This window comes from Chelonia mydas, chromosome 5 (genome assembly GCF_015237465.2).
Source record: "Chelonia mydas isolate rCheMyd1 chromosome 5, rCheMyd1.pri.v2, whole genome shotgun sequence".
Taxonomy (NCBI): Eukaryota; Metazoa; Chordata; order Testudines; family Cheloniidae; genus Chelonia; species Chelonia mydas.
This window is the reverse complement of record NC_051245.2, coordinates 10,596,720-10,609,663: the sequence shown is the minus strand read 5'-3', so window position 1 is coordinate 10,609,663 and position 12,944 is coordinate 10,596,720. Positions and strand designations below refer to the sequence as shown.

Here is a 12,944-nt window from a genome sequence, read left to right as displayed (position 1 = left end):
AAAAGTACCCATTGCTTGGATGGGGCTCAGCTGAAAGATAGGGAGTTAACAAATAGAAGGGGCGATCATTTTTCTGCCATTTGATTTATACACAACATGGAAATAGGCTGATTATCTATCTGCATAGTTCTATGTATGTTTGCATAAGTGTGTATATGTGTGCTATTCCTCAGGCACTGATGGATCTAAGGTGTACACTAGATGGTGCTTGCACAACACAGAGAATAAACAGCACATCTGTCTCCAGGTTTGCCAGCATCCCAGTGCTCAACCTGCTTCTTAGGTATTTTCTGTGACACATATACTGTACTAAGTGGAGCCATATAATTAACTATAGAAGGATAATGATTGATGTAAGTGATGTTTTTTTGCCATGTCATAGAAGTGGTGTACTCTGGGAATAAAGAGTTGATTCTTTATATATGTAAAAGAGCAGTCTATCTAATCATCATAATCTCCCTGAAAACTAGCTATTCCTAAAGGATGGGAGTGAGGGCAGTGAAAGAAACACCTTCTTTCATGTTTGGATGAGCCATATATGTACAAACCTGAGATAAAAATAATGGTAGAGACTGTAATTTACTATATTTTTATATAGTATTCAGCACAATGGGGCCTCAACTTGATTGGTCTCTAGGCATTCCCAGAATATTAATGTCAAATAATAATATTGATAATCCATAAAAGGATACATTTTGTTAATTTAAAAAGTAGGGGGGGGGGCAGGAAGGAAAATGGCTGAACTACCTTGTACTTTGTAAAAAAAACAACTCTTTCTTGCTCGTCCCTACCCCTCCATTTTACCAGAGTTTCCATTCTGGGAAAGAGACTCAATGCTGAAAGGGAGGGATAGCTCAGTGGTTTGAGCATTGGCCTGCTAAACCCAGGGTTCTGAGTTCAATCCTTGAGGGGTCTGGGCCAGATACTGGGGATTGGTCCTGCTTTGAGCAGTAGGTTGGACTAGATGACCTCCTGAGGTCTCTTCCAACCCTGATATTGTATGAAAGTGGTCCTCAGCCACTACAAGACTTGCAAACTGTGTAACAGCCTTTTACATAGTGCCTGCCTGTGTTTCATGATTTTTAAGAAACCAGAAGGGAAGGAAACCTTTGACAGTTAATAATTGGCAGTTCCATGTGCTTGGTAATCCCTCTGTATATCAACAGAGATTCTTCCAGATTTCATCGGGGGGAAAAAAGCCCTATTGATACTGGATCAGGGATAGCATCCATATGTTGTCCAGTTAAATTTGTTTAAAGATCCAGCATATTTTGATCATGGTTGGAAGCCTGTCAGTCTGCTCTGGAGTGTAAAATCAAATGTAATTATTTCCATGCACTTACATTTGAACAAGTCTAAATGTTAGATGGCCAAAATAAAATTAAAAAGTTGTCATGAACAAAAGGAAGGGAAGGAAAGTCAAAAGCTGGATGTACCTGGATCCTGCCTATCTTTGAACATTCAAATTGTACTGTCAAAATAAATAGAGGAGTCAAATGACAGTTTTTGCCACTTTCTTACACCAGCATGTGCGGCTGTCCAGATTTTTGTAGGTGGTATAGTTGACGCACCACTATCCTCTATTTTTATAGTATCATTTATGAGTTTGTGGCCAAAATTTGGTAAGGTCCAGTAGAGTCCCCATCCTGGAGTTGAGTTTCTGTGGAACAGCTGCAGTGTGTGGGGAGAGGTGGCGTGGAGGGCAGGGGCAGGATCCTTAAAGTGCAGCAGGAGCAGCTAAACATGATCTTTGTTTAGGAAGTGGAATTGGGCTTATCAGCACCACAGACTGACTCGTGCAGCCTCTCAGACTGATTGATTTTGCTGGAGTTAGAAGCAGCTACATTCGTACTGTCGTTAAGCAGCAGCATTTGCAGGGTGGGGGATAAAAAAGGTCGGGATCAAGATCCAGGGATCTGGAGCACTATCCATCTGTCTCTGGATTGTGTTGTTGTAGCAGGAGTATCTTCACTCGGTCTCCATTTATGCAGCAGAATTTGGGATGGGAGCCAAAAGTTGGTTGGATCCAGCAGGATTCAAGTGCCAGGTTTTGCAGCACTGTTGCAGATTCAGGGGGAGTTGTGGGTGTTTTAGCATCAGACTTTTTCTTACAGTACAATCCGGGAGCCTTAGGTTCTAAATTGACAGGCAGATCGAGCTTTTACCCAGACCCGAAGGCAGGTCGGGAAAAGAGAACAACTATGTTCCTGCACTTCCAAGGGGGAAGGGGCAGTAGACACAGACATTTAGTGATTCCGATCCATTATGTGCATGGTATCAAATATAGTGAAAACACATCCCTGAAATTGGAGCTGGGTCGTTTGACCCTAAGACTTTGCATCGTCTACTGCATCATTGCAACCTGGATATCAAATTAATAAACAATACTTAATGAAACATAACAGGGCTGTGGATTAAATAAGGGCATGTTTGGCTGTAGGAATTAGCATCTCTGTCTGTGACAGGCTGAGAATGTGAGCTAATCTCCTGCAGCAGAGCAGTTAAAATAATTGATGAGTGTGTGCTGAATCCCCAGGAGCGGTTGGGTGGAGGGGTGGGGGGAAGGTGCTGATTTCAGCCCTGTAGCGTCAGGATTGCGTCAATTTGGGTTTCAACCACGTCTTCAGTCTCGGAGTCGAGCTACTCAGAAGAGCCAAAACAGGAAGGGGGTTGCAAATCACTGTGAAGAGGGAAGGTCTAAAAGCTCCCTCCCCTCCCCCCTCACAGCCTCCTCCTCCTCCTCCGAAACCTTCCCGATCTTTCATGTTTGTGTTTTCATCACGCTGGAAAAGAGGGCTCCGCTGGGTTTGTGCAAGCTAAGAGCTGGGCTAAGGAGAGGAAGTGCTTTTCAGTACCTCGGACAGAGCACGCAGCAAAAATGGCTCCGATTTCAGCGAACAGAGACGAATTTGGTAAGCAAGTTCCCTCTCAAACTTATAATGTCAGGCAATTTCCACCCTGAAGCCCGAGAGCTGGCTGGGCGTTTGTATGATCGTTCCATTTCATGGTCTTGGGCGCGCTGTAACTAAGGGTATGCAATGTAATCTCGTCTGACCTGTCTCCTCAGCTTCCTTATTTCTCTTTCAGAGGAATCCTTTGAGCACTCGCATCTTTTTTGTTTTGTTTTGTTTTATGTCTTTGAAGTTCATAGATGTGTAATTTTCTTTTTTTGTTGTTGTTTTTGCAGCCCAGGCACTGGCAAACATGAAGCCTTTTTTGTGTATCACTGATGCCTTGATTATTTCCTCTATCTCGAGGAAAGATAGTATCGCCCAGAGTTGCGTTGTTCAAGTATATTCCATGCTAAAGATCAAATCCTTGCTCAAAATACTCTTGGAATAGCTTTCACCCCTGTCTTCTTAAAGAGGGGGGCATATAAAATCTTATCCACAGATACATATGATCTTTTAATTGATGTTGCTAGGTGAGTGAATGTGTGATATCCCCACTTATTTTAAATGAACATCTTACTCCTTGGATGAATCTAGGTGCCGTGGATACTAGTATAAAAGGATACTAATACTAATAGAAAGTTTTAAATTCAACATTTTTTTCTGTTGAATATAGGATTAACTTTATTACAGAAAGGGATTTGCAGAAACATTCACATAAATAGGTGTGTATATATATATGTATCTTTACTTAGCGTTTATAAAAGAAAATGTTTCTGAATTATCCTTTACAAAATATTAACTCTAGTAAGAGAGTAAATCTGAAATCACTCCCTTGATTTAAGTAGAGTGAATCCAGATGTACATCTGTGTTACTGAGATCAGAATCTGCTCTAGTATTAATAAACAGCATTTCAAAGAAATCTGGCTGTTCTGAATGGCTGGACAATTGACTTGCCATGGAAAATAGCAACAAACACAGGTTGTTATCTAATTGAAGTAAATGTATAGCAATGATATTTACCATTTCATCCCCCCCCCCCCCCGGACCCATCACCTGGGTTTTTTCTAACTACATTTGTGACATCTTGCTCACCTGATGACTGATTTAATTAAGATAATTAATTTTAAGTATCAATTTTGTCCTATCAATGCTACCAGAAGCTGTAGATGTAACATTATTATTCACACTTTTATAAAGTCTGTCTAAATGTGATCTAATGAAAAGTGCTACAAAAATGCAAACCTGTTTAAGTTGTGCTAATAATTATGATACCCTACCTCATTCTCTCCTATTGCATCTTACACATTTTCCATTTCTGAACCCTGAGGAATTGTCTAAACTCAGTGCCACATGCTTAACTTTAAAAAAAATGAATTCACTTATTTATCATATATATCATTTTATTGAGTTCTTACATTTAACTATAATGAATGATACAGAATAAGAGTAGAAGGGAAAATGACTCAACTCTTGGAAGAAATGTAGAGCCAGGCCTAACCCTTTAGCTTCTGGAAGTTTCTCTCCTAATATCTCTTTATAGAGCTATTTTTTCAGTCACTACAAAAAAAAAAAATAGAGATGTGACAGTAAGTGAAAATTAGTTCCATGTGCCTAGCTTTTAACTATACATAACAGACTCATTCCTATATGACATTTGTACTCTTTCTCAATCAGAAAGTTCTGCTAATCATGTGTTAAAGAACCAGCACTCTTACATAAAGACCATAATTACCCTTATTCATACAAAATGTCATCACATTAATATTTTATTAGTTCCTCACTCTCACACTGATGTGGATTTAGCTCTGACTGGTATATTGTGGGATGTTAAAACTTGTTACTTATAGGGCAAATTGGATTTCCAGTTAGTTGTGCTGATGTGGCCCTTCATTGCATGCTTATGAAATACTAATGATATAAATCTATATGCAACCACTTTATCCACATTCCAAGTGAGATTGTAGCACTTGCACTGTTTTCCCCTTTGAAACGTAATTTTCAAATGCATGATGCATGTGAACACAGGAGAGGAATCTAGCTCTAATGTTTTTTGTCATAATATACAATCTAATGAAATATTGTAAAATAAACAAGAACCCTCCTTCTATTGCTTTTAAATTCTCCGTGACATTGGTTAATAGTCAGATGGGTTCAATACTTAATGGATAGCAACACAGTGGGTTTTCTTGTTTTTAGAGTTGAACATGAATGCATAATGTTCAGGTAACAGGAAAAATCCTTTATATATATATATAATTATTGTTTCAAGGACTCACTCCTGCAAGAAGGTGAGTACCTCCTAAGAAAGTGAATACCATCCCCTTCTATTAAACTCAGCATCTTCATGAGATACCTCTAACCCCTTATGAGATCAGAACACACAACATTTATCTCATTCAATACACAGAGCAGTCCAGGAAGCAATATAAAATGAAGATGGCATATATAAGTAATGAATATTTCAGATTATGTTTAAGCATCAAAATCCCGGAGACTCAATGCAGAAGCTGCAGGAGTGAGACGAAAATGCTTTTGCCTCATGGGTTCATACCAATTTAGTTGTTCTAAGTGAACCTAGAAACTGCCCATAGAGAGGAGCCATTTCAGAATAATTATTAACGATATTATTTTGTCTGACTGTTTTCCTCCCAATCACTCTGTTGTTAACAAGAAATGAACAATAAATTAAAATAATTGGCTACACCGTATATGGAAAAGTACTTACATGAAGAGTCCCTCTTGCTGTGTGGCTATACATTTATACCTGCAGGTGGCGTGAAATATACACAGATCCTTTGCAATGGGTATAATGAAAAAGCATTTCAGTCTGCCTAGGTTGCTGCTAGTGCCATCTCTTTTGAGTGTATTTTCTAATATATCACATTATTATCTCAAGCACTGCTGTTTATATATTTGTTACTATTAATTTGATTTGCAGATGAAATTCCTACAGTGGTTGGGATCTTTAGTGCTTTTGGCCTTGTCTTCACAGTCTCCCTCTTTGCTTGGATCTGCTGCCAGCGTAAATCTTCCAAATCCAACAAGACCCCTCCCTACAAATTTGTCCATGTGCTGAAGGGGGTTGACATTTATCCCGAGAACCTTAATAGTAAGAAGAAATTTGGAGCAGATGACAAAAGTGAAGCAAAAAGCAAATCAGCGATGCCAAAGAATTCTCTCCACCTCGACCTGGAAAAGAGAGATTTGAATGGCAACTTCCCCAAAACAACCCCCAAAATCCAGAGCTCTCCAGATCTTGAGAATTTGACTCCAAAGCACTTTGCAGAAAGAGAGAAAGATTCAATATCCCCCGAGAGCTTAAAGTCCAACACTTCACTGTCTTCTGAAGAGAAACAAGACAAGCTAGGGACTCTCTTTTTCTCCTTAGAGTACAACTTTGAGAAGAAGGCATTTGTGGTGAACATCAAAGAAGCACGTGGATTGCCAGCAATGGATGAACAGTCAATGACTTCTGATCCCTACATCAAAATGACAATCTTACCCGAGAAGAAGCATAAGGTGAAAACCAGAGTGCTGAGAAAAACCTTAGATCCAGCTTTCGATGAAACCTTCACATTTTATGGGATCCCCTATAGCCAAGTCCAAGATTTAATCCTTCACTTTATGATCTTGAGCTTTGACAGGTTTTCCAGAGATGACGTCATTGGAGAAGTCCTCATTCCACTTGAAGGAATTGAATTGTTTGATGGAAGGATGCTAATGAACAGGGAGATCATCAAAAGAAATGTTAGGGTAATCTATTTTAAATATCTTTAAAAAGTAATGTGCTTTTATTATTTATTATTATGTTATTATTTTACTAGTATCTTAGAAAACTAGGGAAAGAGTTCATCAGATCAAACATTAAGAAGCTTTACATGATGACATTATGGGGAGACAAGCATAGAAGTGCATTCAATGATCAGTGCAGTGAGCTTGTTATAAGAAATTGCTAATGGATCAAATCCTATTTTCTTATGCAATTGGTCCAATTTACTTCAATTGGACCACTTATGTTAGGTCAGCAGGCTCTGACCCAAATTAATCAGGCTGGCAAGAACAGAATGCACAGCTTCTTTTCCCCGTTCTGTATCGAAGATGGGCAATTATGACTTGACTCTAAGCTCATTGAAGTCAATGGGAATTTTTCAGTTGATGGCCATGAGCTTTGGACAAGCCCTTAAAGATCAAAAATATTTTATTTGAAACCAGTCACAAAATCATATTGTTGACTACATTGTTTGATTTAAAATGTATTATTTGACCTTTGTATTATTATCCTGTATTGTAAGTATTGTAACATAGGCTGCAGCTCTACTAATAAAAGGAAGGCTATATGGGCAAAATCCTGGCCCCACTGAAATCTGTCAAAACTCCTGTTGGCTTCTGTGGGGCCAGAATTCACCCTGTATTTCTTATCCAGGTTCAGAATGAAAACATATTTCAAAACCATCACAGCTGAATTGTACCCATCAGCCCTTTCTGAGGATTGGCATGTGTATTGACGTTAATGTAATTGTTTTCAAAAGATCAAGCATTACATCAAATTGAATTAACGTCTGCCAGCCAATATTCCGATCAGCAATATCATTGTTTGATAGTTCTAATCCTGCAGCACAACAGCTCTGTACTCATCTCATTGATACTGTACATACCAGAGAGGTTCAGCCTTTTAGGTCCCTGTTTCTTTTCTTTGCTTTACTTGAAGTGAATCCATTGTTCTTGCAAATTCAAATTAAATAATTATACAGCGGAACCCTGATTTCCTCTTCCTCCCATTTAAATAATAGTCCTCCAGAGCGTATTAGGGACAACATTTCAATAAAATGTTGAGTCTATATTTGTCAAAAGATTTCATTGCAGATTTTGGTGAAGTACATGTGTTTGATAAACGTTTTCTATCTTAGCCCTGCTTCTACTCTTTTCTTTTCACTGAGATTTATTTCCTATGATGTAGGTGTTTCAAAATCAGTTTAAATCTTTATCTTACTGTAGACCAAGTGAACTAATAGGTCTCTTCCATGACAATCTATGCTTTCACCTTGTTTTTCTAATCAGTTTACTAACAAGCCATTAACAAAGTTTTGTAACCAGAATACACTGGATCAAGTCTGGTAATAAAGCAGCATAGCACTATGATCATAAACAATACTAATAATTCTACTCCTAATAATAATAAATAATAATAATAAATAGCTCCTTTAGAGCTACTCCAAGGTGCTCCGACATCTGGTCTCATATGACATTTTCAAAAAGTGTACTAATGACTCCAATTCATAGCCAAGATATTGGCCAAGATATTTGTCCATAAAGGTTCTCTTTTCATTTCCTCAGAAGTCATCTGGGCGTGGAGAATTACTGATCTCTCTCTGTTACCAGTCTACAACAAACACTCTAACCGTGGTTGTTTTAAAAGCCAGGCACCTACCCAAAGCTGACGTTTCAGGATTATCAGGTAATGTCTTTATTTATGACTGTGGAATAAGCAGAAGTGTTAAAACCATACTGAGCCTGGGTGTTTACAGATTAAAGATAGTGCCTCTGCTATCACCCATGTATTCACGGGCTGTATGATCTGCAATTCACTCTTACTTTATTCACAGAGACAAGTAATACTTTACATTCCAAGTCACAAATGTTATGAGCTTGTTCCTATATAGTATGTGCCCAGAAATTAAGTGGCCTAGCAGTTAATATGGAAGAAGTCCTCTTCCCAATGAAGTCAATGAGTTTTGCCCTTTTCTTCTGTAGGACTCCTCTGACATCAGCAGGATATTTTGTTGGGAAATACTGCAGAATTATAGTTTTATTGTAAATAAGTAATTTACAGGGGTTTATTTCTGAGACAGCCCCTCAGCTGGTGTAATTCAACATAGCTCCAGGGAAGTCACATTAGCCCTCAATATGGCTCATTACATGGTATTTGCAATGTAAGATAAGTCACTTGTAACACGATATTTGTGCATTGTAACGCAGTATCCTTGGGATGCACTAAGGAAAAGCAGGTTTTGCAATCTATTTTCATGGCTCTATTATGCTACTGTTTCTTTTTATGGAATGTTCATTGAAGCCAATGGTAGATACACACAGACACAGACAGACACTATAGTATATGTATTCAATATATTTGAAGAGAGTCATAAGTAAGGGCATATCCAACCACTGGGCCCCCTGTCATGGTTTAATTTCACAATAAAATGCAATGGGCTGTTCTTCTGAGCATAAAATAAAATCCTCTTCAACCTTCAACACAACTCCTCCTGAATGTCCAAGGGAAAAGATGTGTCAGCCTACTAAGTACACTTCCAGGCCCATCGTTCAAAGCTGAAGATGCTTCAGAAAGGGATCTTTGCCTTTAGCACCTCTTCTGATCTCTGTTGTGTCAACATGGGCCAGGGAGAAAGGAGGTCTCTCAGGTAATCAGATGCCAATCATGACAAATAGACTCCTGTGATTCCCTGTATGGGAGCACCCCTCTCACTTTTACCACTCACCTTTACCTTCTCAGCAAGATAGGAAGTGATTCACTCAGGAGACTCTATAAACCACTTATATGATGCCCCAGCATCTCAACAAAACCTCCTGGTCAGTGGTATAAAAGGCTGCTGATAGATATGGGAGAAGCAAACTGGACACTTTAGATGTGTCTATGGTTGGGAGATGTTAACCAGCAATGTTTATTTGGCCGGAGATCAAGAGCACTATATGGCACTTTGATGGGTATTGATTTTGATATACAGAATGCTGGGGTGTTTGTGCTTCAAAAGGCCAGTTAATTATTTAAATATTTGAGGTTTATTCCCAAAGTATTGGCTAACTATGAAAGTTTAGTACAAAAGTGGAAATACATTTTAACACACTTTGTCACTGTCGTACTGCACTTGAATATGTGCAATGCAATCTTTGTTTCTTTATTTCTGCAAAATATACCATCAGGACAAATGGACAAGTAACTTTGTCATCATCCAGCTCTTCCAATTTGATGTCCTCAGCCCAACAACTCTAAATGGGATTTGTATTTAGTTCTGATCAATGGTAGAACTCTCAATGAATTCAATGGAAGAAGAGTCAAGCGAAACTTGGAAGTTGTTTAAAAAACACACGTTAGGTCAATTAACAGGACTAATAAAATATGGACCAAATTTAACCTTTTGAATTGGCTACTTCATGCTGCTGCAATGATGCAACGCAGTCATCAACTTGCTTAAGCTTGGGTGTATGTAGCCTACCAACAAATCCAGCTCCGCATCTGGAGTTGCTGGTTCAAAATAACCAAATTAAATTGTATGGGGTCAAGTTAATCAAGTCCATTAAAATCACTGGAGTACACTGGAGTTACAAAAAAATGGAAGGTTTCAGAGTAACAGCCGTGTTAGTCTGTATTCGCAAAAAGAAAAGGAGTACTTGTGGCACCTTAGAGACTAACCAATTTATTTGAGCATAAGCTTTCGTGCATCCGATGAAGTGAGCTGTAGCTCACGAAAGCTTATGCTCAAATAAATTGGTTAGTCTCTAAGGTGCCACAAGTACTCCTTTTCTTTTTGAAAAAAATGGAATACATTTTGTCCATTCAACCATTCCTTAAAGATTTTTTTTCTCCTATGTATTTGGTTGCGCAATTCTCATTAAGATGTGGCTTATTCTATACAAATAAGTGTGAATAACTAATTCATATTAAACATAAATATAGAGTTTTGCATTTCTGCCAATAGGCAAATGGAATTTTTTCCTTCATGCTGTAATAATGAACCAGATCTAACATTTATCAGTTATGCTTCAGTTGTTCGAGATTCATAGTTTAATTAAAAAATAAAAGACAACAAAGCTTGCAGTTGTCACTTAGGGTAAAGTTTTACAATTGGGACCTTTTTTCAACATCTATTTGTTTGTGGCAACACCTCATCATATAGTCATTATGTTGGTAGAATATATTTTACCATTTACATGATCCATGAATTGCTGTCGGACAACAGTCAATAGTCTTGTGGGGTTTTTTTGCTTGTCATTGCAGATCCTTATGTCAAAGTGAACCTCTACCATGCTAAGAAGAGAATCTCTAAAAAGAAAACCCATGTGAAGAAATGCACCCCCAATGCAGTATTCAATGAATTGTTTGTCTTTGACATTCCTTGTGAGGGCCTTGAAGATATCAGCATTGAATTTTTGGTTTTGGATTCAGATAGAGGGTCCAGGAATGAGATTATTGGCCGGTTAACCCTGGGAGCTTCAGCAGAAGGAACAAGTGGAGAGCACTGGAAGGAAATTTGTGAATATCCTAGGAGACAAATTGCCAAGTGGCATATGCTGTGTGATGGTTAGCAGCCTAGAAATGGGTTGGAACTTAACAAATATTTCCATAGGCAAGGAGCAATTTTCTTTCTGTATGATGCATAATTACAGGCTTGTAACAACAAGACATTTTTTTGTTAAAACTGGAGTGAACTATCAGAACAGAAGATAACTAAATTTTCACATTAAACAAAGGTCTTTCTAATTCATAGAAACTTGACATAATTTCATATGATATTCATATTCTGCTGGAGTTTACATAGTAATAGACTTGTGAAGCAGTGCAAACTTCAATAAGAGCAGTCTATCTGTTATGAATAAATCACTGGAAACTGTAGATTACTACTCCATGCAGAAATGATAACCTCATTAATATATATTGCTAGATCTAGGGACAGACTTTTTTTTTAAGTCTAAAAATTGGGAATGCGTGAGAGGCAGGAAGAGTATTTTATTTGGTTTACCATTGTATCAGAAATCTTCTCTTATAGAAATTCAACCAATTTTCATAAGTTTAGGGTACTTATACTTTGATCAACCAAAATACAAGACATTTTCAACAACTTGCTTTGCATATCACATCAAGTGCAAATAGTTGTTATGTGTGTGAAATATTGTATAGTCTTTTACGTTTGGGTTTTTTTTATTATTATTATTATTATTACAATGGATGAAATAAGTATGTTTTAAAGTAGCAAATGAATTAAAACTAATAGTTTTATAAAAAGGGCTCGGGTATAGGTGTGCACATGTTACAATACGGTTAGGATATGTGTTTTAAGTATGGCCTGCAATTCCTTCCCTCACCTGCCCCACACACAGGTCACACATTGAGCATTTCTAATGAAGGTAAAACATTTTTACCAAGGTAATGAAATGTGAAGTATATTACAATGAATGGTCTTTCACTTGTTATATTTTAAAAACTTTGGAAATATCTGAAATAAACTTGTCTCCATGGTTTTTTTCTATTTCCTTCACTCAAAAAAACCCCCCAAACCCAAAATAACCCGCCCCCCACAAATTGTATTGTATGGCAGAAATCAGAGCCCCAATCCCATTAAAACATACATGTGTGTTTAACTTTATGCACTGTGAGTAGTCCCAATGAAATCAATAAGACTACTTACAGAGTATAAAATGAAACAGATATGTATAGGATTGAGGCCCAAACTAGTATTGTAACACATGCTAAATCATCTTAGATGAACAATTTTAAAGTAGCACTTCATTTCAATCATTTTCATGTGTCCATGGCTGATTGTATTAAAAAATGGGAAAGGGGAGGGAAGTAACATGATTTCACTGTAGCATGCCACATGTAAGTACCAAGTGATTTAAACTGTGATCACAATGCCAGATTGGGGGAATAAGTGTAACACAAAGTACACAAGTATATAAATAAAACATTTGAGCCCTGTGAATCTTATTTATGTTTACACTGGGTACACTGATTTCTTATACAGTGTTGTCTGCAAATATTTGTCCCATGTTCCTTTTGAATGACAAGCTTTGTAAAGAAGAATATTTTTAAAGAAGTGTTAGTGGTGGAAATAAGTATTAAAAAATTCAGGGTCAGTTTCTGATACCCTTGCTCAGACTGAGTACCTCCTTCCTTCACAAGTAATCCCACTGAAATGAACGAGACTGCTTATGAATTAAGGTATTACTCAGTGTGAAGAACAGTGGCAGAATAGGGCCGATGATGAAAACATTTTAACAATTCGTATTGTATTAGACTGTCAGTGAAGGCCAAATCC

At 37.7% G+C, this 12,944-nt stretch overlaps 1 protein-coding gene across 2 annotated transcripts; it reads left to right on the top strand.

Annotated features, from left to right (window-relative positions):
• Nucleotides 1–1,704: 1,704 nt before the first annotated feature.
• Nucleotides 1,705–12,193, top strand: SYT4 (synaptotagmin 4). Of its 2 annotated transcripts, none has more exons than XM_007060444.3 (4): nucleotides 1,705–2,912; nucleotides 5,834–6,648; nucleotides 8,230–8,350; nucleotides 10,907–12,193. In XM_007060444.3, exons 1-4 carry the CDS (start codon nucleotides 2,879–2,881, stop codon nucleotides 11,212–11,214), a joined length of 1,278 nt encoding a protein of 425 aa, XP_007060506.2. In that variant the 5' UTR covers nucleotides 1,705–2,878; the 3' UTR covers nucleotides 11,215–12,193. The 2 variants fall into 2 exon arrangements, with proteins under 2 accessions (XP_007060506.2, XP_037758935.1); XM_037903007.2 differs by having other exon boundaries at nucleotides 2,542–2,912; nucleotides 5,888–6,648.
• Nucleotides 12,194–12,944: the final 751 nt, after the last annotated feature.

What these genes read in the sequence shown, in the direction of transcription:
- SYT4 (XM_007060444.3), top strand. Translation starts at nt 2,879, where the DNA reads ATGGCTCCGATTTCAGCGAACAGAGACGAATTTG. An exon ending in AGCGAACAGAGACGAATTTG is followed by an intron (nt 2,913 to 5,833) that starts GTAAGCAAGTTC and finishes TTTGATTTGCAG; the next exon opens with ATGAAATTCCTACAGTGGTT. An exon ending in TGACGTTTCAGGATTATCAG is followed by an intron (nt 8,351 to 10,906) that starts GTAATGTCTTTA and finishes TTGTCATTGCAG; the next exon opens with ATCCTTATGTCAAAGTGAAC.